This window comes from Liolophura sinensis, chromosome 12 (assembly GCF_032854445.1).
Source record: "Liolophura sinensis isolate JHLJ2023 chromosome 12, CUHK_Ljap_v2, whole genome shotgun sequence".
Lineage (NCBI taxonomy): Eukaryota > Metazoa > Mollusca > Polyplacophora > Chitonida > Chitonidae > Liolophura > Liolophura sinensis.
The window spans coordinates 4,741,163-4,768,805 of NC_088306.1; the positions used below are offsets into that span (position 1 = coordinate 4,741,163).

Here is a 27,643-nt window from a genome sequence, read left to right on the forward strand (position 1 = left end):
TTCGGCATTGAAATTAGCTCTGAATCTGTCGTATGATTTACAGCATTTCTGTCATAACAGTGGTGACATTATTGCTGTGCATAAAGAAACTTTCAAAATGTAACTCAAAATGATGCTCTCTAAGAATTTTATAAGTCTGTGAATGAAAGAAATTTATATGAAAACTTAACTTTTTAATTAGTAAACCATCATATTTTTGTTTTATTTACTTGTTTAGTTTGAGTGGTTAACCGTTTGGGCGGCCAGCAATTTCGGCACCCAAATGTTGTCAGAAACCAAAGTGACTCTAAACGTTCTTGAATATCTTGTGTGTTTACAGACTGGACCGTACTGCTATGGGTGAGCTGTGTGACCTTTAACCTCTACATGAACGTTGTCAAGCTCAGGATTACAGAGAAATACGAATGGTAAGTCCAGCGTTTCATCTCGCTGATTTGGTTGTAACTTTAAGTTGGGAATTCTGTCATGTATTTGATAAAGATGAGTAACAAGGCAGGATAGCTCTGTTTTACATTGGATACAATTTCACAAGAATGGCCATGAGGTGTTTGTAAATACAGTCTGTAACTTGTTAGAATGAGAGAATTGTGTCATACTGTCATTCTTCAACCTTTTGGCATTTTTGTAAGGTGTTTATTTAAGCATATTCCCAGGGCATTGTTCTGTGTAGACTGATGAAACTGTACTTTTTGTGAAGACCTGAAATGGGCCAAAGCAGTGATTGTGTGCATACATTGCTCTGGAAATTGCTCTTTCATATGCAAAAAGGTTGAGGGTATATTTATTTACCTGTTTTTGGGTTGAAATTTCAGGTCTTTCAGCATAACTGAACAGTGTTAGTGTTTATGTTATAACTCTCCTGTGCATAACTCTGATTACAGGGCATATCATCTGCTCTGCTGGCTCTTCCCACTCCTCATGTCTTCTCTGCCTTTTATTGGGGACCACTATGGACCAGCAGGGGCGTGGTGGTGAGTTCGGTTCTGTTGATTTGTACATTTATTGATTTATTTATTGATTGATTTATAGAAATAAAGCTAGGACAAGAATGGCGAAGATTAAATAAAGTTGGGTTCCAGACAGCACTGCATTAAGTATATGCATTTGTAAACATATTCATACATGCACATGTTGGGGTATCCTTTATAATTAAGTTGGACTTACCACAGTCCCATGTATGTAAATCAGTCAAGTGGCAAGTGTACTATACAGCCAAGTATATCTCATATGCAGCGTTTGCACCGTGCAATTTGTTGTATCAACTCTATGCAATTTCTATAAGTCAACTGAAAATAGTACCAATTTGCTCCATGTGAGCACAGAAATCGCACCATGATCACAGCTGAATTCTGCTGGTCGATGCAGCAAATCTTACCATTTGAACAAGGCTTTGTCTAAATGTACTGAATTTTTTGTTTACTTTGGGTATTCCCATTTTGTGTAGATGTAAAAATTAACCTAATAAATACATTTGTTTTACCTCGAACGTTGTACCCGCTTAACCTTTAATGGGAATCAGGGGCCTCTGCGGCCGATGTTGTGTGGCCGATGTTGTGTGGCCAATATTGTGTGGCCGATGTTGTGTGGTCCATGTTGTGCGGCCCATGTTGTGTGGCTGATGTTGTGTGGCTGATGTTGTGTGGCTGATGTTGGGTGGCCGATGTGTGGCCCATGTTGTGTGGCCCATGTTGTGCGGCCCATGTTGTGTGGCTGATGGTGTTTGGTTGTGTGGCCCATGTTGTGTGGCCAATGTTGTGTGGCTGATGTTGTGTGGTTGTGTGGCCCATGTTGTGTGGCCAATGTTGTGTGGCTGATGTTGTGTGGTTGTGTGGCCCGTGTTGTTAGCCAGCACGACACAATGACCCAGCAGCCTCTCACCAATGAGGTATCTTTGAGTTGAAATCACCTCATGCTGGCTTCATCTTTGGCCGTAGGTAGGAAGATATGGCATTGACCTGCAGATCACCATGGGTTACCCCTGGGCTCTGCCCATTTTCCTCCCACCATAATGCCAGCTGTCGTCATATTAGTTAAATGTTCTTGACGGTGTAAAACACCAATTTTAAATGTCCTTCATAAGAATATCTGGTTTTATTATGAAATACACTCTGTTATAAAGGAGCTTATAATAGATGTCCACTGATAAACATCATGTTAAGCATATTGTTGAATATACTAGTTTTATTTTGAATAAAACAATAACAATTACTGAGTAAAATAATGCGGTGTACTGTAACTTAGCTTTGACAAGGGAAGGTACTTCATTCTGGCTAAAATCACAGTAAACTTTGTTCAGTTTGTTATGGCATTAAAAAGGTATTTCTTAGAACAAGATTGTGACCTATTTGTGGACGGGTATGAGTGATGGCCTGCCAGCAACTTGCAATTGGTCATGGGATTCCCCCCGCCTCTGTCTGGTTTCCACCCACCATCGTATACGTGAAATATTCTAGTGTACGGCATAAGACTGTTATCAAATAAGTGAATAATATTTTGTATTTTAACATTTACTCATGATCATCTGTGTTTGTCTTTGTAGCTGGATCAAAGAGGAATGGCAGTGGAGAGTCGGCATGTAAGGACAGATTCTTCTTTTTTCTTTTATGTTTTGTTACCATACAATTAAAACCAACAGTGGAGGCTTTTTTAGTATTGGTTTGCCTGTGGAAAACCCATGGTAGACTTATCAGGAGAAGGGGAGATAACTCTAAACCATTTGTCGTTATAGAGAGTTATTCACTTTTCCACTCATACTACATTTATTAAGGTCTGTTTGTATCCTCAAAGCCAAACCATGTGATTTTGGGGTATTTTGAAATCCCTACGATAAACTGTGACGATAAACTGTGACGATAAACTGATAAAAAATAAAAAAATGAACATAAATGAAACCAAATGAGCCATACCCAGTGTCTAGATTTTGTTCTTTTCGTCAACATCCCCACAAAATATTACTGTTTATATAAATAATATTACTGTATTTGCCCTAAAAATTTGTCACAAAACTTGTGAATTTCTAGATTCAAATCCGGGTCATCATCCATTACTGAAACTTACATTTTATAATCAGAAGGATATCAATTTGCACTCCAAGCAAACCTCAAAACATGTAACTCTGACAGTAGCGAGGCAGATGTGTAGCTCAGTCATGGAGAAATTTTTGGGTCCTATACACTATGTGAGTATTGAAGGCAAAGGACAAACTAGCTTGAAGTACATGTCAGTTGAAGTACCATTAAATATTGTCTGGGAAAATAGTTTGATTTATTTTTTCTAGAATATTTTTTGAGCTTGTAAAATGCATTTAAATTTGGAGTTGTACTGTGGAGTTTTCTTACCATATTGGGACAGGTGATGTCAATTCAGCTTTTTGCCACTTAACTCACACAATATTGGTATATTCCATCATGTAGAATGCATCTTTATTCAGAGCTACATGAATGTATTCAACAAATGGACCTCAAAACGAACTATTTCAAGTCAAAAATATTTGCTGTGACGTCACTGATACTCTCTGTGCCCCAGCAGACCATCATGGAAGCCTATGTTTATATTGCATTTTAGTATGTTATATATATATATATATATCAAACTATTTTCCTGGACAGTGTTTAATGGTCTTTCATTTGATAAATAAGTGATAAATAAATAATGTGTGTTCACTAATTATTAATGTTAGACTGTTGTGTGTTTCAGCTGGTACGGCCCTCTCTTCTGCATCATTACTATGATGATGATAACCTATATCTATATCATTGTCAAGATCAATCGCCGGGTGAGTTCCTCGCAATGAACCTGTACTGAATAACGCTGTTGAAATGTAACAACTGATAATATTTTTGTGGCATTTGTGAAATTTTGTAAATATTAGTTAGTTCTACTGCGTCAGTCAGATGGAAAAAAACTGAAATGTAATGTTATTAAATTGAGAAGAATTTTATTTTATTTTTATTATATTTAATTTACACAGGTAGATGAGAAAATGTCATTATGTGTAAATGTGGTGACCAAATACAGTAGACAATATTTTATTGTGGTTTTAGCTTTATAATGTTTATTTATTTATTTGATTGCTGTTTTATGCCGTACTCAAGAATATTTCACTTATACGACGGCGGCCAGCATTATGGTGGGTGGAAACCGGGCACAGCCCAGGGGAAACCCACGACCATCCACAGGTTGCTGGCAGACCTTCCCACGTACGGCCGGAGAGGAAGCCAGCATGAACTGGACTTGAACTCACAGCGACCGCAATATAATGTTTAAGTCTGGCTGATACTGCCTTCCTCCCCGGTCATACGTTGGAAGGTCTCTCCACAATCTGTAGAATATCAATGGTCATGGGTTTCCACCCAGGCTCTGTCTGGTTTCTTCCCATCATAGTGCTAGCTACCGCCGGATGAGTGAAACATTCTTGAGTATGGCATAAAAACATCAATCATATAAATAAATTAATTTAAAAATAAATAAAAATAAATTTCACTGTTCAACTGAAAATAAATTCTCAAATCCAGAGTGTTTTATTACTACTGTTTAGTTTAGGCAAGCAGATGAGGCAGTATGGAAGTTATTAAATTAGTTATGGGCTTTGTTGTAGGCAAACAGATGGGAGGGGACCTATGACCCGGATGTGGAGCAGCACAAGGTTAGTACATGGGTGAAGTTTGTGTGATCAGGCCAGATTTGAGCCATGCAGAGCAGGTACCCTAGTTTTGGAAACTCAAATTTAGCAAGGCCAAAACAGCTAATTTTGATCTGATTTTGATCAGATGTTCCTCCGTAAAGCTCCAAACTTTGGTTTTTCTACCTTTTCCAGTTTTTGAGATATTGCAATTTTACGAGTTGACTAAGAATAATAATAATAATTAAAGTTGTTATCCAACAGCATTGCTGGGGTCCAGGAGACTAGAATTTTACCATTTCTGCTAGCCTGATGTCTGTAAAATTCATGATAATGGTAAAAAGACACAAAAAAATGTCAAAGAATGTACTGGATTTGAACCCTACAGTGCCAAGCATCATTTACAATTTGCAAAGTACTGAAGACTAGAATAAAGATCAAACCGCTTTGATCTTTTGCTAATGCCCGAGGACAAAAGACAAAGAATACATTGTTGAGAAGTGATTGCCCAAGAGCAAAAGAGCTGATGACCGTTCCCATGGTAAACTGCAGTCAATGGTTTCATGCAATCTAGCATAAAGCTTTCGTGTTATTTGTATAGGATGGTTTTGTCAATTTTTACCCATATTATAAAAAGGTTGTAGTTTGGTATGCAAATAAGACCAAAAAAAAAAACAGAAATTTGACAGAACCATTCTATGTAAATAACACGGGAGCTTCATGCAAGACTGCATCAGATCTTCTGCTCTGTGGCACCAACTTTTTCACAACATTATATTCTTTCTGTCTTCTGTCCTGGGGTATCAGCAGAGGATCAAAGCTGCCTGATCTCTATTCTAGTCTTCAGTACTTGGCCAATTGTAAATAATGCTTGGCAGTGTAGGGTTCAAATCCTGTACATTCCTTTACATTGCTTTCATGTTTTTTTACCATTATCATGAACTTCATAGACATCAGGCTACCAGAAGTGGTAAAAGTCTAGTCACATGGACCATGGCAACGCTGTTGGATAACAGCTTTACTTCATTTTCTGTCTGTAGGTTTTAAGTGCAAAAAAAAAAATGTCAAAGACATTTTTATGCATTCTGGCATAAACTATTTTAACATCTTTGCGGCAGAAATATTAATAAGAAATAATTTGCCAAATTTCTAGGTAAATGACTTTTAGCCGATTGTGTATTATTCTGGTTGAATTCAGCTACCTGAATCCTAAAAGAAACTTTTGACAGTATTAAGCCCTCAAGCCTTGTACAAATTTGACAATATTTTTTTCTGTATCAATCCGCAGTGCTTAGCTGCATTGATAACCATAATTATCATTTCAGCAACTGATGAAGAATGACATTGCTGTTCTAAGGGCTTACCCATTCATCTACTTGGCGGTGTCAATATTTCCGCTGATTAACAGGTAGGTGGTCACAACCGTTGACATATGCATATCTTCATGCAACACCTTGGCGAGCTTAACAGTGAGCTTACATGTACATGTGTTTATTTATATATATATTTTTTTTTTTTTTCTTTTTCTTTTTTTTTTAGCCCTGGACATGCCGCTTGGCATTTCTTCAGCTCTTGACCACGATTTTACATTGGTAACAATTATAATAACCTCACTGTGCGTTCAAGTCCAGCTCATGCTCTCCGGCCGTACTTGGGAAGGTCTTTCAGCAACGTGCAGATGGTTGTGGGTTTCCCCCGGGCTCTGCCCGGTTTTCTCCCACCATAATACTGGCTGTCGTCGTATAAGTGAAATATTCTTGAGTTCGGTGTAAAACACAAATCAAATAAATAAATAAATTATAATACTCAAGTGCTCTGGGGTTACAGGGTGTAGAATAACCATCATTTTTGTGAGCAATGTTGATTTACTGCAAGCTGCTTGAAGTACTTGAAGGATTTTACAGATCTGCAATATGTAACAAACATTACTAAGCATTGATCAAACATTGTTTGAATTGAGAACCACTTTGTTGCAATACAGAACATTCAGTTATAACAAAAAACTAATCTCTGTAGAAACAAGCTAATACTAGTAAAACAGGGCAATACTTTTAGAAGAATGATGGATTGTGTCTTGCATAGTGTGAAGATAATATTCACGTAGAGTTACATGTAGGTCTAGAGTGGAACGCTATAACTTAACCTGGAATGCTACGCTATAACTTAACCTGGAATGCTTTCAAGTATTCAGATTTACTCTTTTTAATACTTCCTAATAATAAAGTTTATATTTCATTGTGAATATATGATGTAAAACAAGAGGTTACATGTACATTGTAAGAGCTACTGCTGTATTAGAGTTACTTCCCTTTGTGTAAGAGTTATTCCCATTGACATTTTATTAATACTGGCTAGACTTTAGAGACGTTTTCACTATCTTCTTGTTGCTGGGAATCTATGTTTGAATTGTTGATTCAGTCTTTGTGTCATTCTAGATCTTTCTTAATGTCTTAATATATGTACCTCATGTACTTATTAAGGAAAGCAGCAACATTACATCTACATATACATGTCAGCCTACATCATAAACTCTGGCAAATAAATGCAGGATTTTCTTTTCCTTTCTTGATTGTTGCTTAAAGACGTACTCTTTTTTCACTTTACATATGATCACCATCAGTTTTATGGGTAATTGGAAACCAGAATGCACCATTGTAAAGTTACCAGCAAACTTATGTGAATGTCAGGAACTGATGCGCAGGCTGTATTTGGTGGAAGACTAGTGGTCTTCAGTGAATGTGATAGGACCAACATTGACATGAGCTTAGCATTGTGGACCGCTTATCTTAAACAATGCTCCACAGGCAGTGAGAATTGCGGAATAAACCCAAATCTTCAAGTTTTAGTTTTAATCCTTCCTTCCACATTGAGAAAAAAATTATTTCTGCCTGTAAAATAACAGTTAAAACTCGTGTAGCCTATGGTTAGAGTTAGGGTGAGGGTTTGTTTATCAATTGCTGGTTGATTCATTTATCAATTGCTGGTTGATTGGTTTATCAATTGCTGGTTGATTCATTTATCAATTGCTGGTTGATTCATTTATCAATTGCTGGTTGATTGGTTTATCAATTGCTGGTTGATTGGTTTATCAATTGCTGGTTGATTGGTTTATCAGTTGCTGGTTGATTGGTTTATCAATTGCTGGTTGATTGGTTTATCAATTGCTGGTTGATTGGTTTATCAATTGCTGGTTGATTGGTTTATCAATTGCTGGTTGATTCATTTATCAATTGCTGGTTGATTCATTTATCAATTGCTGGTTGATTGGTTTACTGAGAGCCCCTGAATTTATTCCACCAGTGAAACTGTCAGCTAAAATTATATCGTGTAAGTGAGGGTTTCTAAGGTACTGAGTATATCACCCATCAATCCCTGAATCCATGACTCAGTGTTTACGTGTTATGTTTGTGTTTTTAGGATCCAGAACGCTGTAGATCACGAGAACCACGTGTTTGCCCTGGTCTTACTGGCCTCTATCTCTGCTCCACTACATGGTTAGTACATGCACAACCTTCCGTCCCTCTTGTCTGCCATATTTAGTACTGCTGTCTTCTTGAATGCAGCCTCTGTCCATTCACTGTTTGGTATAATGATGGCACTTATTGGTGGACATCAAAAGTTTTAATTTTATTTTTTCCTCCCACATTGAGAAAAAATATTATTTCTGCCTGTAAAACAACAGTTTAAACGTGTGTAGCCTTATGGTTAGGGTTAGGATTATGGTTAGGGTGAGGAATTTAAGTCAAATCTGAAAATTAAGTCAATCATTTTTTGTGCTGCTTATGTTGTTTCTGTTAGATATTGACTTGACATGTACACCTGTCTCATATCAGATCTCCATACATGCATATGGTATGACAACATGCCTTCAAACCTTTACACTGAAAATGGGTAGGGCCTCCGTGGCCTGGTCATTAGTTTACTAGCACTGCACGATGACAAAGAAAGAATAAAACTAACTATTTTTCTGGACTGTGTTTAATTGTCTTTCATCTAACGCTTCATGTCAGTGGGCTTTTTTGCCTTAAAATCATTCAAAATCAAAATCAACAATCAAAATTTCTCCATAACATAGCCATCATGTACAATCTTACTCAGGCTCTTGTATGCTTCCGCCACCTTCACTGTTTTCTCTGTCTCTCTCTTTCTCAGGGGCGCTCAATGCTATAGTATTTGGTATGGACAAAGATACCACGGCTAGACTTACCCCATCACAGATCAAGGTAAGTGTTGTGTGTGGCTCAGAAGTTTGTTCTTCTTGAATTTACGAATAAAATGTACGACATGTATACGTTGAAGAAAAAGGTGTATCAGTGAACAATTGTATCTGGCTGTCACCACACAAAATGTTTGTATTAACCTGATGTTAAGCCAGTACATTTACCTACACAACACAACCCTGATCTCATACTGCTGAACAGCTCATAACCATCAGTCTCTCCAACATGATGTACTACAATCCATCAGCCTTTTTGCATGTTTGCAAGTGGTGTTTATTTGGGCATATTTTGAAGGCATTATTCTGTTTAGACTGAAAAAAATATGCTATGTGTGAAGCCCTAAAATTGGCCATTCCAACCAATGTAGTTTTGTCTTCAAAGTCATGTAATAATTGTGCATAAATTGTCTAGAATTTTCTCTATCATATTCGAAAAGGTTGAGAAATTAAGGTGCCCTATTTACTCAGCAGCTTTCAGCATCATTTATATACATTTTTAGTTTGATTTTGGAGACAAAACTACATTGGTTGGATTGCCCAATTTTAGGCCTTCACAAAAAGTATAATTTTAATAGTCTGCACCAAATAATGCCTCAAGAGTATGCTTATATAAACCTTTTTAGTAAGCATGCAAAAAGGTTGAAGAATTACAGTAGTTCAAGTTAATATGGGTAAGAAACAGGAGTCATAGACCTGGCAAAACTTTGCAATCATGATTCCTACCGCAGTACTGCACTGTGGGTGACGGGCAACAGCTGTACAGTACTATGGTGTTACCAGGCAGTTAAAACATGCAGATGCAATTCAGTTTGATAAGGGCTAAAACTATATGTAACGGTACATGTATGTTTAGGTACCATTCTGTACAGTAACAGTAACCATCCAGTACCTTCTTGTCAAAGATTTCCTGCATTTAACAGTAACCGTCCAATACCTTGTTATCAAAGATTTTCCGCGTTTAACAGTAACCATCCAGTACCTTGTTGTCAAAGATTTTCTGAGTTTAACAGTAACATTACAGTACCTTGTTGTCAAAGATTTCTTGAGTTTAACAGTAACAATACAGTACCTTGTTGTCAAAGATTTTCCGTGTTTAACAGTAACCATCCAGTGCCTTGTTGTCAAAGATTTCCTGAGTTTAACAGTAACAATACAGTACCTTGTTGTCAAAGATTTTCCGCGTTTAACAGTAACCGTCCAATACCTTGTTGTCAAAGATTTCCTGAGTTTAACAGTAACAATACGGTACCTTGTTGTCAAAGATTTCCCGCGTTTAACAGTAACCATACAGTACCTTGTTGTCAAAGATTTCCCGCATTTCACAGTAACCATACAGTACCTTGTTATCAAAGATTTTCCGCATTTAACAGTAACCATCCAGTACCTTGTTATCAAAGATTTCCTGAGTTTAACAGTAACAATACAGTACCTTGTTGTCAAAGATTTCCCGCGTTTCACAGTAACCATACAGTACCTTGTTATCAAAGATTTTCCGCGTTTAACAGTAACCATCCAGTACCTTGTTATCAAAGATTTCCTGAGTTTAACAGTAACAATACAGTACCTTGTTGTCAAAGATTTGTTGTGTCGCACACAAACAATCCATGTCACCAATCCACAGCCTATTGCAGATTGTGTTTTCTTCGATTTTCCTCGTGTTATCATGGAAATTATTTTTTGAAGCACTTGTTTGATGTATATTTTTGTCATGCTTTTTGTCAATGTTACAAATTTTTGGTTACGTACATGTATTTGCCAGCCACATAATTTTGCTACATTAACATCTACTGCTGCTGTGTAGATATAACTATGTTTTGTATTCAGCTGGCATTTGTCTGCGTGATTTTGTAAATTTGGTTTATGCAAAATGTCTCTGATGAGCGATTGTATTTAATATATTTTGATTTATTTTGTATCTTTTTTTTATTTTTTTATTGTGATTATTAATTAAAAAATTTTTTATTTGAGCCCGCATTCTTTTTTTGTTGTCATTTACTACAGTGATAGAGGCATGCTAATTTTCAGAAAGTATAAAGCTTCAGTATTTATAGTGTCTTCCAACTTTTGACAGATTTGCTGATTAAATACCATTTCTATTTTAAAATGCTTTATCATGTGGCATGATAGCTGGAATTTATCATTTTGATTTTTATACATTTTGTGTATTCTTGTTTTAATGCCTTCTGTGAATAGCTTTTTGTACATTTCTGTACATGTACGTCTACAGGCTTCATCTACATATATTTTAGTTGCTGTATGTTGTAGTTTGCACTGTATTTCTTTCTTTATTATATGTCATTTTGTGATTCCTTACTTTTTGAATCAGGAGAGATTTTCTTTACATATAGTGATGTGGATGCAATTGTTAATATATTAATAATAATATATAATAATATATAATAATAATAATAATAATAATAATAAATTAATAATATAATTTCCAAAACTGGATAATACTATAAATCATCAACCTTTTCGAGGACTGGAGCACTTTTTTTGCAGTGGAATTTATACGTGCAATTATTATGAAAATGAGGCTCAAATAATTTGTTTGTGTCACTAAAGATGCAATCTTCATAAAACTGTGAAAAATTTAAAAAAAAATTAAAAAAAAGTAGAAGGATTAGGATTTGGTAAATGACCTTAAATTTTGCACGTGAGTTACTGTCGTTTCCTTTTGCACGAACGCAGTTGGCGGCAAGATGACAGAAGGGAGTGATTAGCCCCCCGCCCGTTTTATTGCCCTGCATGGCGCTCGGCAGCTCTGGTTGCTAATCCTCATCACATGGGGTTGAGTCACTGACAGTGAGGTGTGCATATCCCCCCACGTGTAGGCCTACATGTACAATTATACCCATGAATTCAATTGAAGCAACTAGTAAGACATTCGATGTCTATTACAAACCATTAAATTTGCAGGCATCGAAAGGGCAAACGATTATTCGGGTAATGTGGAAGTCATCTCGCAGCATTATCTTGTGAACGGTTGTCTACTCTGAGCCCTCAGTATGCAACAAATCTTTGTACTCATGTATTCCAGCTATAAATGGATTTCGCTGAGAAATATCTGTCATCAACTTCCTGTATAATTTGAGTGAATTAGGCCTGTGTTATTCTGTGCGCACATTTTGTTTCCTTGAGATCGGAACTGTTCTCCTGTTGCAGAAGAGTTACCTTTCCTGCGTTTTGAAATCGGGATCCCCCATTAAGCACAGAAAACATGGTTTCCGAAAACTGCCGCAACTACCTTTGACCCCTTTTCGGTGGCACGGTGTGCGAGTCCAGTGTATCAGGATTCAAATAGGATGTGTCCGTGTTGTTGACACGTTATAAGTTCAGACAACGCTGATTGGATATTTATTAAAATAAGTGTTTTATGATTAGCGGTATGCAAATATGCCCAGGTGTCGCCCGCCCCTGGTAAGATTATTTTTTTGCCTTTCATTGGCAAAAATCATGCCATCAACGGGTATAATAGACACATGGGGATTTCGAGCCCTGTGATTGTAAGTTGTCGCGGAACCACGGTCAACACATTGAATCCTGGGATACACTTTCTGAGCCCCAGTGCAAAACTTGAGGTCATTTACCGTAATTCAGGCAGTGAAAATAAATATAAGAAATCGGCATTATGTCAGGGGGCTTGTCTGGTATTAAACTGCCAGGGGTCGGTGGTTTTACCGATTAACTCTACGCTCCTAATATTGGCAGGTATATCTCATCTGTATAAAATACAATGAGATGTACCCATCTATATTATGAGTGTCTATACAGTGTGGGTACAGGAATCTAGCTTGTAGACCTACACATACATGTACTTCAGATCTGATCGCCATCAAATTCATGCTCCCAAAATGACCATAAATTTCGTCCATGACTCACCGGCCGATTTTTTCTGATTCTGAGATATTGATATTACTGATATTGGAAAAGCATTTTCAGGTTTGCTTGGAACTTGGGATTATATCCTACTGGAAAATTATCAGTTTCAGCACCAAATATTATGTATATTATGTATTATAATAATTTGTGACATTTATTGGCCTCTAAAATTGGACTTTTGTGGACGAAATTTGTGAACGAGTAGGGTGTCAAACAAAATCCAATAGAGAAAGCCAAATAGCTTTCATTGTCATCTTAAATTATATAATATTTTAAATTGAAATGTTTACTTGTTTATGTGAAGATCTCTTCACATTTTAACAACCATGAACTTTTTTACCACCAACATTCAACACCAGGTGGCACTACTTAATCACATTCGAGGTCATGAGGTCAGGGAATACCCAGTGGCTTACAGGTCTAAGGAAGCCAACCCACAGGCTATTCAGGAGCTGCAGTTTCCCAAGTTCAACCACGTTTCTTACTCCAGGTTGTACTGAGGACAGTCAAGATAACAACAACAACAACAGCAAGGTCAACACAGATTGATCCTACCTGGTGCTTCTGATGGGCAAAGCCTTTCTGCTGGTCATATACTCTACAGTTTCCAAACTAACCGCTAGAATAAGTTCCAACTTCTTCTTAGTTTGTGCAACAGGACACAAGAGACCTTTGATTGGTCCTTTGTGTTTCTAGATTCATATCTCTTAGTGAATAAGATCCTTCTCAGTATGACTGGTCCTAGGCATTTAGATTTATGTCTGTTAGTGAATAAGATCTTCTCAGTATGATTGGTCCTAGGCATTTAGATTTATGTTTGTTAGTGAATAAGATCCTTCTTAGTATGACTGGTCCTAGGCATTTAGATTTATGTCTGTTAGTGAATAAGATTTTTCTCAGTATGACTGGTCCTAGGCATTTAGATTTATGTTTGTTAGTGAATAAGATCTTCTCAGTATGATTGGTTCTAGGCATTTAGATTTATGATTGTTAGTGAATAAGATCCTTCTCAGTATGACTGGTCCTAGGCATTTAAATTTATGTCTGTTAGTGAATAAGATCCTTTTCATTATGATTGGTCCTAGGCATTTAGATTTATGTCTGTTAGTGAATACGATCCTTTTCAGTATGATTGGTCCTAGGCATTTAGATTTATGTGTGTTATTGAATAACATCCTTCTCAGTATGACTGGTCCTAGGCATTTAGATTTATGGTTGTTAGTGAATAAGATCTTCTCAGTATGATTGGTCCTAGGCATTTAGATTTATGATTGTTAGTGAATAAGATCCTTCTCAGTATGATTGGTCCTAGGCATTTAGATTTATGTCTGTTAGTGAATAAGATCTCAGTATGACTGGTCCTAGGCATTTAGATTTATGTCTGCCAGTGATTATGTTTGTGCAAGCCATTATTGGTGGCCAAATTCTCAAGGCTTTTTTTTTTAGATTGCCTAGTTTATAATAGTAGAAGTTCCAACTGATTCTCAGTTCTGTAAGGGACCAAAAATAGATATTTCCTGTTTTTCTTTTTTTCTTTCTGTTTTATCTTTAACATTTTAATTCATCGTGGTAGATTTTTTTTCGTCATTACAGCAATCTAATTCATCTTTTGATTTTTTTTTTTTTTTTAGTTATTAGCTGCCTAATTCATCTTTGTTGTCATTGGTCCATGAGATTTCACTATTGGCTCTGCAAATATGTCGCTTTACGAATCAGATAATTATTTATCCTATTTTCATTTGACAAATCTCACGTGCGCTGTGTCAGAGTATATGTTGCAGTAGGGTTTATTGATCAAAAACTTGAAATGCCAAGGGACGTTTATTGATCAAAAACTTGATATGCCAGGGGACCTTTATTGATCAAAAACTTTATATCCCAGGGGACGTTTATTGATCAAAAACTTTATATCCAAGGGGACGTTTATCGATCAAAAACTTTATATCCCAGGGGACGTTTATTGATCAAAAACTTTATATCCCAGGGGACGTTTATTGATCAAAAACTTTATGTGCCAGGGGACGTGTTGGGATTACAGTGTGTATGGAATGCTTACTAAGTTTTAATTATTTTTAGATGTACATATAGATCTTTATTGTTTAAAGCGATACAGAATCGACACTGATTGGCTGACAGTGGAGATGGGGTTTCCAAGGTTAAAATGTGCTTGAATAAATGTGCCATATGTAAAATTCAGCTTAGACTAGGCATGCCCTGGACTTGCCTGTCCCTTATACCAGCCAATCAGAAATGATTCTGTGGCCCATTTAAGTACATGCTACAAATGCTCCCTAGTGTTTAAGTAAGTACATGTTACAGAGTTTCAAGTGGAATGTGTATTTTATTTTTTTTTTACACAGTTTTAGACTGAATTAATGTAAGCGTATGTGAATAGGAATGATTGGTAAGATGTTATCTATTACCAGTATGTTTCTGCTGTTACTTTGTCACCAAGGAAAGTTATATGTACCCTACTTCCTCAACCTTTTCACATGTGAAAGAGCAACTTTCAGTGCAGTTTTTGGACACTTTTATTTGATTTTGAAGGCAAAACTGCATTAGTTGGATTAGCCAATTTCAGGGCTTCACAAAAAGTACAATTTTATCAGTCTACACAGAGTAATGCTTTCACAATATGCATGGATGAACACCTTGCAAACATGCAAAAAAGTCTGATGTGAACTCAGGCCCAGTACCAAAGTGGTCCCTGGTTCAAATCCTGCTCTTGGCCTTTTAGCTGCATCTTTATGTTAGGAGATTTATCAGACACCTGGTGAAGGTCAGTGGTTTACTCCAGACACAGTTTCCTCACCTGCAAAACTGACTGCAGTCATATAAGGGAAAAAAAAGTTCATCAGTCAATCCGTCAATCAGTCAATCAGTTGATTAGCTTGTGTGTGTGATAGTAAGGTTTGATACGCCATCGCTGTTCTGTTCCTCCTGTAAATACTTGATGGTTCCAACTGCAGCGATGTCACACGTGTGCTGTGTTGTGTGAATGCGCTTGTGTTGTAAATGTGCTTGTGTTATTTGGATGCATTTGTGCTGTGTGAATGTGCTTGTGTTTAGTGTGTTGTGATAATGCACTTGCGGTGTGTGGATGCATCTGTGTTATGTCAATGCGCTTGTGTTAAGTGTGTTGTGTGAATGTGCTTGTATTGTGAATGTGCTTCTTTTAAGTTTGTTGTGTGAATGCGCTTGTGTTATTAAAGTGTGTTGTGTGAATGTGCTTGTGTGAAGTGTGTTGCGTGAATGTGCTTGTGTTAAATGTGTTGGGCCAATGCATTTATGTTAAGTGTGTTGTGTGAATGAATGATTAGGGCTTAACCCCACATCTGCAGTATTTCAGCCATATCTTGGCGAGAACATATTTTAATCAAGAAACAGTGAAAGGTGTTTTATGTGATAATGATAACATTGAAAATGAAATAAAATAGACACGCATGATTAACAGCAGCTAAAAAAGCCTAAACCTTATTTAAAACTAGTAAACCATAATATATATATATATATATATTAATACAATATTCTATGATATAGGCCAATGGCCTTCAAATATTCAATAACAGCATCGCCATCAGTGCTGTCAAGTAAATTGAACATAAAAGTGTCTGTGTAGAACTTTTGCCGAGCATGGGCAAACTCTGCAGGCAACTAGGATATGTTTGATGCGATATTGAGCAATACATCCAACATACTGGGAGCACTGCTCCGTGTGTTGTGTGAATGCGTTTGTATTAAGTCTGTTGTTTGAAAACATATCACGCCTAGGGCTTCACCAAAGCGATTTAAAAATATCTATAAACCTTGCGTGTTTAGAGATTTTTGATTCTCCAATCATTTTGTTAGTAACATCAATATACAGTTTCATTTCTGTACTGATGTTAACAAAAGTTACAAATTACAGAAACAATATGTGGCTTGAGGGATAAAGTATAGATTGAATTTGTTATTTAATAAATGTTGCCAGGGGCTAATTTTTGTCATAAATGTAATTATAATCTGTGCTAAATGAACAGGTAGTTTAAACCTGTTTGACATAGAAATTTGATGACGTAGCCATGTATTGTTTCACAGATTGAATTGATTAATCTTGGGGTTCAGTGTTTTATCGTAAAATGTCAAATGTCTATGAACCCACAGTGTTTGGGATCATTTAATTATTTATTTATCTTTGTTTTGAAGAATGTTACAGCTTTTGAAGAAATTTGTAGGTTCTTTTTCCTCCACACCATCTGTGATAATTTATGCACTGATTTTTAATCAATTAATACAAAGTATTTTATTTAGCAGTGTTTTTTGCCATGTTGTCACAAGTTTTCCCTTTCCTACTATATTTGTTTATCTCTCAACACCTTAATGCCTTCCGTTTTATACCTAATCTACTTGCATTGACATGCTTTGACTGACTTTGTTTGTCTCTAAATCCATTTTGCCTTTTTCCAACATTCTAAGGTGTCTGTTTTATGTTGTCTTGTCGAGTAACAACAGACCCATTAGAAGAGACTGGTTCCTGGGTCGCCTTTCTAAGCCACTACAACATTCAATCGCCTTTACCGTGGTTAGGTATCTCGTATGAGGCAATAAACGTTACACTAGGGGCATTTTGTAACTGCATCCTAACAATTGGCCCAGTTGTTCACGAAAATATTTAACATTGTCTTTGCGAGCACGTGTCGGAGTTTATGTGAGTTCATATTCTGTAGCCCAAATCCTGCATGCCAACTGTATATACATGCGAGTTTATGACTCTGGTAATATTGGAAATTTTGACATGTCATGGCATTGTGAGTAGCTTGTATTTGACCCGAAATATTCGCCTGAAAACTTGCATTTTTAGAGGCCATAAAAAGTCAGGAATTATTACTTTTGGTGCTAAAATGTATATTTTTGCCGGGTGATATCGCCCTACCCTCCAAACAAGCCTCAAAATAGCTTTCTAAAATCAGCAGAGCATCTTAATTATGGTCAAAATTCTGGGTCAAATACGGAAGGGGAATATGGTAGGTGACCTTTAATCATATATCTACAGATAACATTGTGCATTATATAGGCTTACAACCTTGCCAGGTATGCCTTTTATATACCTACTGATGTATGTTTGTTAATTATACGTTTTGATTATATGTAATGCGGGTCATAGTATAGAGAGAAACAACAAAGCTGCCACATTCACAAGTGTCAAAAGATATTGTGACAGTCGGGTTTTTTTTTCCTTTCGCATATTTTAATACTTGTTTCTGTTGTGAATGGTAACACGCTATTTTATGATGCTTTTCGGCTTAGATATGTAATGCATATAAGACTTAGGAAACTTAGAAAGTACATGTTACATTGGTGATAAACTGTTACGTTTGAAAAGGAACATTTTGTCTCCAATATCAGAGCCGTGTTGAAACAACAACAACACGGATTTTTTTTTACCTTTTTCTGGAAGTTATGATGTTTAGTACTTATATTAGAGCTGAACTAAGGAGGTTTCGTTCTAAAATCTGCGTTCTCGCGGTGTAGTTTGTCCAATACCAACATGTCGACTGAACGTACTGTCAAAAAATAATCAGTGAACTGAACAGAAGTCGTGTTTGATTGATGCGTGAATGTATTCGGTTATTGTAGCGCATTGTGTGGATAAATGTAGCACACATATCGTATTGGTTCAATAATGATTGTATTACACAAACAGGAGATTAGGTTGAATATGACAGGGTAGATGTATTGTGTCAAAATGACAATACATTGTGGCATCACTGGGAGAACGGAATTTCTGGTTAAATTAACAGTGAAATTCGAGTATTTCGAGTGAAAGACAAGAGGTATTTCATTCACTGCTTGTATCTTTCGACTGACCGTTGTACAAGTCGATACGACATCCGCAGCGTGCGAGCAAATGGGAAGAGTTGTAATGTGAAAGAACTCCTGCAAATTTTCCATGGTGTGTGGGGCTTCATTCAGAATTTAAATATTGTCATTACAGCGGAGATGCTGTATAGGGGTATAGCATGTAAACTGAAATGAAAAACACTCCGTTATTGGAGTTTCTGGAAGAACAAGTGTAAATCAAGTTTACGGATGTTCTAGGAATCTTGTATAATGGCCACTTTCACAAAGCGGTGTACGACATTTTTTTTTATCGTACATTTGTCGTACGATATTTTGTACGTCACTGTTAACGTACCGTTGTCCTATATGTGCGATATCGTACAAGTACGACATCTTTGTGAAAGTGGCATATGACATATGTTTTTGTAGGTATAACTTTTACAACATAGAGGCTGGAATGAAGCTCTTGAACTGTTGTTGTTTCAAGAGACTATACCGAAGATGTTTGGTAAAAGCCGATCAGCGCAAATCTTGCAGTCAATGTTTTGCTATTATTTTTCAGTACGGTAGCCCAAATAATTGCCTTTCACAAAATACCGCCCTTTTTAAAATGGGCAAAAAACTTCCTCAAATTTATAACGCGATCTACACTATGATTTTTTTACAAGAATCATTTGGATGCTATAAATAGTACAATAATGAGTCAGATATTTCCTGAAATGCAATAATTTGATTTGATTAGCGAATATGGCTTTATGACCAAAAATCTCCGGTATAGCCTTTTAACCTTCCTGTTGAGATAACCTGACAACTTGCTAGGGTCCACCATGACACAACTTCGTCTCTACTTTGACACACTTCTTGAAGTGGCGTATAGAAGTTGACATGAGATACCTGGAACGATTTCGCGCGCGCCTTGGCAACGTTGTGAATGAGTTTTTCTGGATTAAATGCACTGGTCTTGGATAATTTCAGGTACTGTATATTGTACTGGTTGAGAATGTAACTATGTACCTTTATTTGCGCCGTATATGGAAATAAAACTTAAGAACTACTAATTTTTTTGGAGTTGTTATCGTAGATTTGTCCAGAGGACACCTTTATGTTAATTATCCTTTACGCCGATCCAAATGTTTAGATTTAACACACGTTGTATATTGTTATGCATAGCTGTATACTTTATATAGTGAAATGTTTGCAGGTTAGTTGTTTAACGTGCTAGTTCTTTCGTCTATATTAGAGTTTTTGTCCCACTGGTCTATTTGGTTTATTTATTTTCTTTATTTAATGTTTTTGTATTTTATATTTGCTGTTTTAAGTTTTGTGGATTTTATATTTGTGTGTTTTAATATTTGTGCATTTAATATTTTGTGCATTCACTTTTTATTGGAACTGTACTCGGTTCGATCATTTGTCCACATTGTGTTGGTAAATTGTGATGCTTTGCTCGAATTATTTTTCTGATTTATTATATTGGTGATCTGTTCAGTTTATTCGTTTTTCAAACCGTAGATTATGCAGCAATTTTCTACTTTCTTTTTTCCTTGTGTCCACGGAAGTTTTGTATTGTCATCTACACTGCTCTTCTACACACCGTTGGAGCGCCATCGACGAGGAAGCTGGTTCGATAGCGGGTTCCGCTGAACCCACGCATTTAACCTCAAATAACAAGGCGTGATAGTTTTTCTGTGGATGGCCAGTCTCCCTTCCCCTCTAATAAATCATTTCGTTATGGTGTAAGCGAAAAGGTTAAAGGGACTTTACATACACATTCGTGGCTGCCTATATCTGTTCCACGCGGAAAATTTCATTGGTGGGGAGATCTTTCGCACTAGAGGTAAAAATAGTCCATATTGTATTATGTGACTTGTCAAGGTGTTAGGCAAGCTTTGTTGACGGTAATTTACCGATTATCTGCTTCGTCATGTTCCAGAGGCACATATGACACCGCTTTTCTTCAGGGACTTCGTAAGTTGACAAACGTCCAGCATCTCAATTTTTTACAGCCTTCGTCTACTTTTCGTATTTTTTATGAAACTTTTTTTGAGGCACCCATGTTATAATAAATGTAGTTAAAAGAAGAAAAGAAGCTGGAACCACATGCAATGTGACATTTTATGCTGGGTTTTAGCTCCAAAATGATGTGGCCGTTAAGTTACTTGGTCTAAACGTAACGACAGTGCGATGACAGCGCATTCAAGTTAATGTCCAGCTGGCTTCCTTTCCTGTTGTATGTGGGAAGATCACCCTGCATCTTGCGAATGGTCGTGAGTTTCCCCAGGGCTCTGACTTTGTCTTCCCTTTATAATGCTGGCTGTTGTCATTATTTCGATGTCATCATTCAGTGAAGCAGCACAATACTATATGCCATCATGCAACCCGGGTCACATCAAAAATTTTAGAAATGGTACTTGTTGCTGCCTGGCTTGGCGTTCAACACTGACAAGTTAGAGGAAGGAAACCGAACTGGTTGGCCCGGTGTCAGCATAATGCTGACTGGTGTGACGTCATATATCAGGTGGGCATAAAAAATGGGCCGTACTTTGATGCTGCATTGCTCCATTATCCGTTGTTCAAAGCCTTTCAAAATTTAGATATTCAGATGGCATGATTTTGTTAGTATACTGATCCATTTTCAAGGTCATAGCTTGAGTAGTCTGTACACAGGGTTAAAATGAAAACATAGCCACGTTCCGGTGATCACCTGTCAGGGACCTATGAGGGTCGCACGGAAAAATTCACTGAGGATGAACTAAAAGCACGCTGGAAAATAATTTCTCTTAAGGAGATTCGGGACTCCTTCAGTTCATGGAAGAAACGTTTACGTGCCGTCTGCCGAGAAGATGGAGGACCAATTGATCACCTTTTCAAGTAAAACATGCGTTTTTGACTCTATTTTGATTTTGGTTCCATGGACAGAAATCCTTATGGATGAATTTTAAAATTTGGTCTGTGTACCTAGGACACAATGGCTTTTTAGTGTGTAAATTTTTAGATGGTGACGTAAGAGGGCTTCGAAGATATTGAGTGTCAAAGTACGGCCCATTTTTTTATGCCCACATGATATATTTGGTATCTTTGGCATGATGCTTCAGTGACAGCAGCGCTTTGTCGGAATAGACTCGCCCTGTCAAAAGAAGACATAATACATGCACTTACATTTATTGGCTCGCCGTCGTCATACGGCTGAAAATTGTTAAAGACGACATTCATTAAACCCCAAACATACATGCCTGTATGGATATCAGCCTGCTACGGGGAGAAACCATCGAGATATTATTAGTTACATGATGACTCATTGATAGGATACGCAAATACATGGTGTCAATATTCTTCATATCATGAGCCCAATATGAGGATCATTGACACCATATATTTCCGTATCCTATCCCTGAGTCACCATGTAACGAATTTATTTTCCAAAGATCCATCAATTCAGTGTAGAAGCCCGAGTTATAGGTGAATCGCTTCAGCGATGTGACCGTTGTTGGACCCCCCAAGAAAGGGAGATAAACTTCTCAGCCGACACATTTGACGTCGTCTGCATGATTAGAGAATATATCTGTACCGCACGTGGCCGTATTTGTCCAGTGAAGAGCGGAGTATTTTGTCTGATGTATGATAAAACCTAATCTATCTTAACGCGAGTGTAAAGGAGTGAAACTCAAACAAATCGAAATCCGGCTTTCGACTAAGATTTGCAAAGACCGTGTGATCAGATGCACGTGTCATTTTGGGCAGCGGGATGTTTCTCACTTCACTTCTCCATGGAAACACATCGCTCCTGTCATTTTGAACATTCCTCGTGATGAGAATTATCTACGCATTGCATGAACTTTATCCCCCTTAATTTAATTCTACAAACAAACACGTCAACCATATCATTTAAAAATAAATCATTGAGAAGCGGATTTTTGCATTACAGTATCTCCCTTCAATCCTGCAAACAGTACGAACTATACCTGTACATGTTTTTTTTCTGTTCAAAGGTAGCCATCCAGAATCGCTTCTCCCCGCGGGTTGTTATCCAGGAGTACCCGTCCCTACCTGACCACGTCCCTGGGGAGGAAGAATGACAATTACTGAGTGAGGCTTCGCCTTCCAAGGAAGAGGACGTCCCCGGGGAGGGTGGGAGTCTTGACCCGCTGTGCTAAGCGATGCCTCTATAATACCCAGGGCAGAGGTCCCCGGGGAGGGTCTGAAGTAATTTGTGCCTCATTTGTGTAGTCTTCACTCCTGTATTTACCATAACCTTTTCCCCATTCATTACAAGATAAAACGTTTTCCCCATTCATTGCAAGAGAAACTTTTTTCCATACATTGCAAGAAAAAATGTTTTCCTCACTCATTGCAAGAGAACAATGGTTAATTATGTTTAGGCCCAAGACACGGAGAAAAATTACAACGACAACTAAATGAGGTTTGGTTCAGAATGAAATTGCTTGGAAGATCTGAAGCAGTTTCAGAGATTATGCTCAATATTGTCGTCAGGCGTGGTTTGTTTGTAGAAATTTTGTTATCGCCTGTGATATAGTGTGTCGTTTACATCGATATATTTTACATGTTTGTGAAGTGTTGCATTTAGAAGGAGACCATAGAAAATGTGCAATTGTTTGTCCAAAATAACATATTTTTTGCAAGTATAATGTTATAAATTGCAGTTTTACATGCACAAAAAAATATGAATTTCAAAAATATTTTTGGCAGTGCAAATGGTAAACGTAACACTTCAGTAAAGTATATCAAATGGGAATATTTGATAAGTATGAGTTTTAATTACGTGGGCCTAAAATCTGTTACGCCAGTGCATAAATGGATACAAACTTTCTTCTTAAGAAAAGATTAGTAAGTACAACGTAAAATCCAAAGCATACATACATGGGTAGATATGACCTCGGTTTAATGGAAACATTATTGTAAATGCTTTCCAAGAGATATTGGGAGAGTTGTTTATTAACGTATTTTTATTTTTGTAATATGTACATGGTATCGCATTCAAACTATATTTTTGGAGCAGGAAGTACCCCCCGACCACCTCCCCCCTCTCTAAAGGAGTATATGGGTCCATGGTTGTAGGCACGTTTGTACATAAATCTGTTGGATACAAGGAAAGTCATTCAGGGCATCCATTATTTCACAGACGTTGAGCATACATATGAAATTTTGCCCAATCGCGAGCACATTTTTCGAAGGTTTCAAATGCTAGAAATTGTATAGAACTCCGTCTATATGAAGAATATTTTCCTTTTAGTCCACGGAAGATGGGACCATTTCTTTGAACCGTTGTTTTTTACCTAATTCTCATTTTGAAAAGTTTACTTTCGCAGACTCGTTGATAAAATGCCTGACTTCTTATCATTTGTGAGCCAAGTGCATGTATCATGATTACAAGTATAAACTGTAGTTTATATGATATCAATCAAAAATCGTTAGTATGTCGACCCCAGTTGCATGTAACTTAGCACATTTGTTGTAGGGTCATGATGCAGGGGTCTTTCGGACTGTGCATGTATTTCGGCTCGCTTTCACAAAACCTTGTAAATCAATTTTTCGTAACTTTTCTCGTAAATGACCTCGCCTTAGGGGAATATAACCTAGACAGCGTATTGTACGAGAAATGTGACTTGCGAAGTACTACTAACTACAGTTTGACACCCAATCTGCTGGTTAATAATGAAAGTTTTAGTTTTTATGTCTGTATATAACTTTATATATTAGCATATATATATAATATATTTTTTGTTAGCTAAAATTATTTTATCTGATTATAGATACATGTAAGATACATTATTCTTTATTCTAAGGTACTTTTATGATGGAATTTTTTGTTTGTATTATATTTTTTGCTCAGTGTATAGCTTTACATGCCTACAGCTTCGTATATGGTTTCCTTTGTTGTTGACGTCATAATATAATTTACTAATCACAACAGTATAATAAGCAGATTGGCCACTTTCGGTAATCTTGGACAGAATTTGTTCTCCCTAAGTATCCGTTGCCTATGACGTATGTCAATGAGGTGACGTTATTTATGGAACTCCATGAGGTGACGTCATAAGTTGTAGAATGTATATCGACAGATGTGGATGTGTTTTGTTTTGTTTTTGCTTGGCTGATTTGCTTGGCTACGAACTGATTTGCCGTCACGTGGCGAAGTCGGATCTCTGCAAGGTTGTCACTCATTATAGCTGAATTTCTTAAGTGGATACGTTTGTTTTGTAGGTATTTTTGTACTATCAGTTCACTCTTAAATAACAGGTGCACCAGTTGTGTATTGGATATATATGTATCGCAATTTGTATAACATTGAGCAAATGTAACAGTGATCTTCTTGTGAGGTTTTTTTTTAATTTTTTGTAACACGAGCTACTTGTAACAGTGAGCCTCTTGTAACAAGAGCATCTTGTAACATTGAGCTTCTTGTAACAAGAGCCGCTTGAAACATTGAGCTTCTTCTAAGGTTGAACTTCGTGTAAAATGAGTTTCTTGTAACATTGAGTTTTTTGTAGCATTGAACTTTTAGTAACAAAGTTTTTTGTGGCTTTGGCATTGTTGTAAGAGTAAAGAGCTTCTTGTAACTTCGAACTTATTGTGACATTGACGTTCTTGTAACATTGAGCACAGTTTGACCACAAGAATGACATGAATCTTCAAGAATGACATGATCAGTTGAAGCTTCTGTGGGTTGTGAATCAAAATTTGTCAACACCATTTACCGACCTGTACACAAATCTGGTGTCCAAGTTACATAGCATTGTCTTACAGAAAGGCAGCATTTGTCAGTTTTGCAAAAAATAAGAGTTTTAACTCGGTAAGCCATCTTGAGTGACATTTTTCACTGTGATAGATACATTACTTTGGCGCTTTATCACAAGCCAGATTCAGCGGTAACTTTATATCATAATCATACTTTACTGTTTACAGTTCAGGTGTGTCGTTTGACGTCAGTAAGTTTCAGCTGTGTTTTGTGGCAGATAGTTTCACCTTTTGTAGTTTTTGTAAGCAGACATATCACGAAACGGTAATATCTGTTTAATTCTATGGTTTTTTGTGTGTATTTAAATGTACAGATCATGTTTTGACAAATTGTTATTTATGAATTCTAGACGTCCTGAATGCATCAAGAGGAATAAACTGCTTGTTATTTTACTGTCTACTGGGCTGCGAGCAGATAAGACCTCCGGTGTTTCAGAACTATAACTTTGTGGTAAGCCGTTATGTTATCCCCTATAGATGCAATCGAAGCCTCTGGGGTCGAGGAGGTTAGCACGCCAGCGCGGCACAATGATCCAAGAGCCTCACCAATGCGGTCGCTGTAAGTTTATGTCCAACTCATTCCGGCTGCCTCTCCCACCGTACGTGGGAAGGCCTGTCAGCAACGTACGGATTGTCATGAGTTTTCCCCGCGCTCTCTCCGGTTTCTTCCCTCTGTTCCGTCAAATGTGTATCTAGGCACTGCGAGAGCTGAACATCCTCTGTGTTCCACTTTTAGCACACAAATTTTTTAATCATCCCGAACTTATTCCTCCCAGCTTCGAAACTTATCTGTTAAAACAATCTGCTACCCATCACTGTGTGACCAGAGCAACGCGATTGGATTATAGTAGACCTATGTACGATCGGACTTAACGTACTTCTCGTCAAGAACAGTATGCCCTTGAGAATGGAATAAACTACCCATCACTCTTCGTGGTATAAATTCCACATCCCTTTTTAAATTCAGGCATACTTTGGTTGCTTATTATTAATGACAAAATTTTTAAAAAAGTACATAAAATTCACGTAATAAATGTTCATAAAGTTTTCAGCATCTTTTATGATTCGTGTTTGTGTCCATTTGTCCCGTTACCATGTATGTTTATATATGACACACTGTGATATTACCAAGAAAAGTAAAGAACACATTTACACAACCTGTGCCTTAGATCAAAGTGCCATATTAAGGTTACGTATAATTCTTAAATTTTCTGTCAGCAGCACTGGTTATTTGTGTATTCAACAGTTAGTCACAGAAGGCATAGAAATCTCCTTTACATTACAGCCGCCATTTGAACAGATTACGTACGTCATCGTGCTTAGCTTTGCCCAGTAGCTCTTCAGGACATGGCGTTCCAGACACATTCTGGCAGAAAACAGCAACGCATGTAGGCATTATGTGGTCCTCAAGTACATCACAAACTATTTCTTGTTTTTGAGTTGGCTATCACAGACCTTAAAATCCACGATTATCACGATATACGTACGTATTTAGCTGAGACTGGAAATGCACATTAATCACATGGTAAGATTAAAACCTTACGCACCTTGACGTCACTATGAATATTCAAGAGGAGGAAAGGAGGCTTTTTACTGGACAAGCCTAAAACATGGCGGGACTTTCAAAGTGCCTCGAATCGGTGGATTTTGGGGGGAAATGACTACGTTTAAAACGGTTTTTCTCTCATGAAAACTAAAGAAAATGTAAAAAAAAAAGAATTCTACACACTTTGTATAGCGCTTTCACCTAAGCTGTAATTTGTATAAATGTGTTCTTTCAATCCATGTATTCTCTATTATATATCAGTCTACTTTCCATGGAATAGAACAAGATCTTCTGAGCTTTATTCCCGCCAAGTGTATTCTTCATGTATATCTGTTATTTAATGGAAGGTTTATGGTCAATAAATATGCAAATGAAATAAAGGCCGCCGTAGTAGGGGCGACATATTCTTGAGTACGGCGTAAAACACCAAACAAATAAATAAATAAAGTGCAACCATATGAGATGGACGAATGTCAAAGCTGATTGTCTTTCGAGCGATTAATCCTATCTTCGCTGGCTTAGATGATCTAAGCTGGGTCGCTCTGCCACTATCAATCTATGCGTCGAATCTAGATATCCAGACACCAACCGTTAATCAAAACGGTCATTTCCGGCTCAATAATCGCAAGGCCAAATCGTTTACTATGCTACTATATAAGTTCTCGATGATCAAAATATATATCTCAGTCGCGCTTTAATAGCATCCGCTCATATATTCAACGTAACTATCTAACAGACGCATAATCAGTGACGTGCAGTCTGCGGTGGGTCGTAGATTTTCTCTGGACTCTGCTCGGTT

At 37.1% G+C, this 27,643-nt stretch overlaps 1 protein-coding gene across 2 annotated transcripts in view; it reads left to right on the forward strand.

The window, feature by feature from the left end:
- The window catches only part of LOC135479063 (cyclic AMP receptor-like protein A), a 30,692-nt gene extending 8,034 nt beyond the window's left edge, over positions 1–22,658 (forward strand). The window contains exons 6-14 of one of the 2 annotated variants that reach the window (XM_064758781.1): positions 320–407; positions 882–971; positions 2,540–2,575; positions 3,697–3,775; positions 4,598–4,645; positions 5,947–6,029; positions 8,039–8,115; positions 8,774–8,844; positions 22,532–22,658. In XM_064758781.1, the coding sequence (XP_064614851.1) occupies positions 320–407; positions 882–971; positions 2,540–2,575; positions 3,697–3,775; positions 4,598–4,645; positions 5,947–6,029; positions 8,039–8,115; positions 8,774–8,844; positions 22,532–22,618 (659 nt within the window). In that variant the 3' untranslated portion in view covers positions 22,619–22,658. Of the gene's footprint in view, positions 1–319; positions 408–881; positions 972–2,539; positions 2,576–3,696; positions 3,776–4,597; positions 4,646–5,946; positions 6,030–8,038; positions 8,116–8,773; positions 8,845–13,081; positions 13,228–22,531 lie in introns of those variants that run through there. The other variant, XM_064758782.1, reaches the window with a different exon arrangement.
- Positions 22,659–27,643: the final 4,985 nt, after the last annotated feature.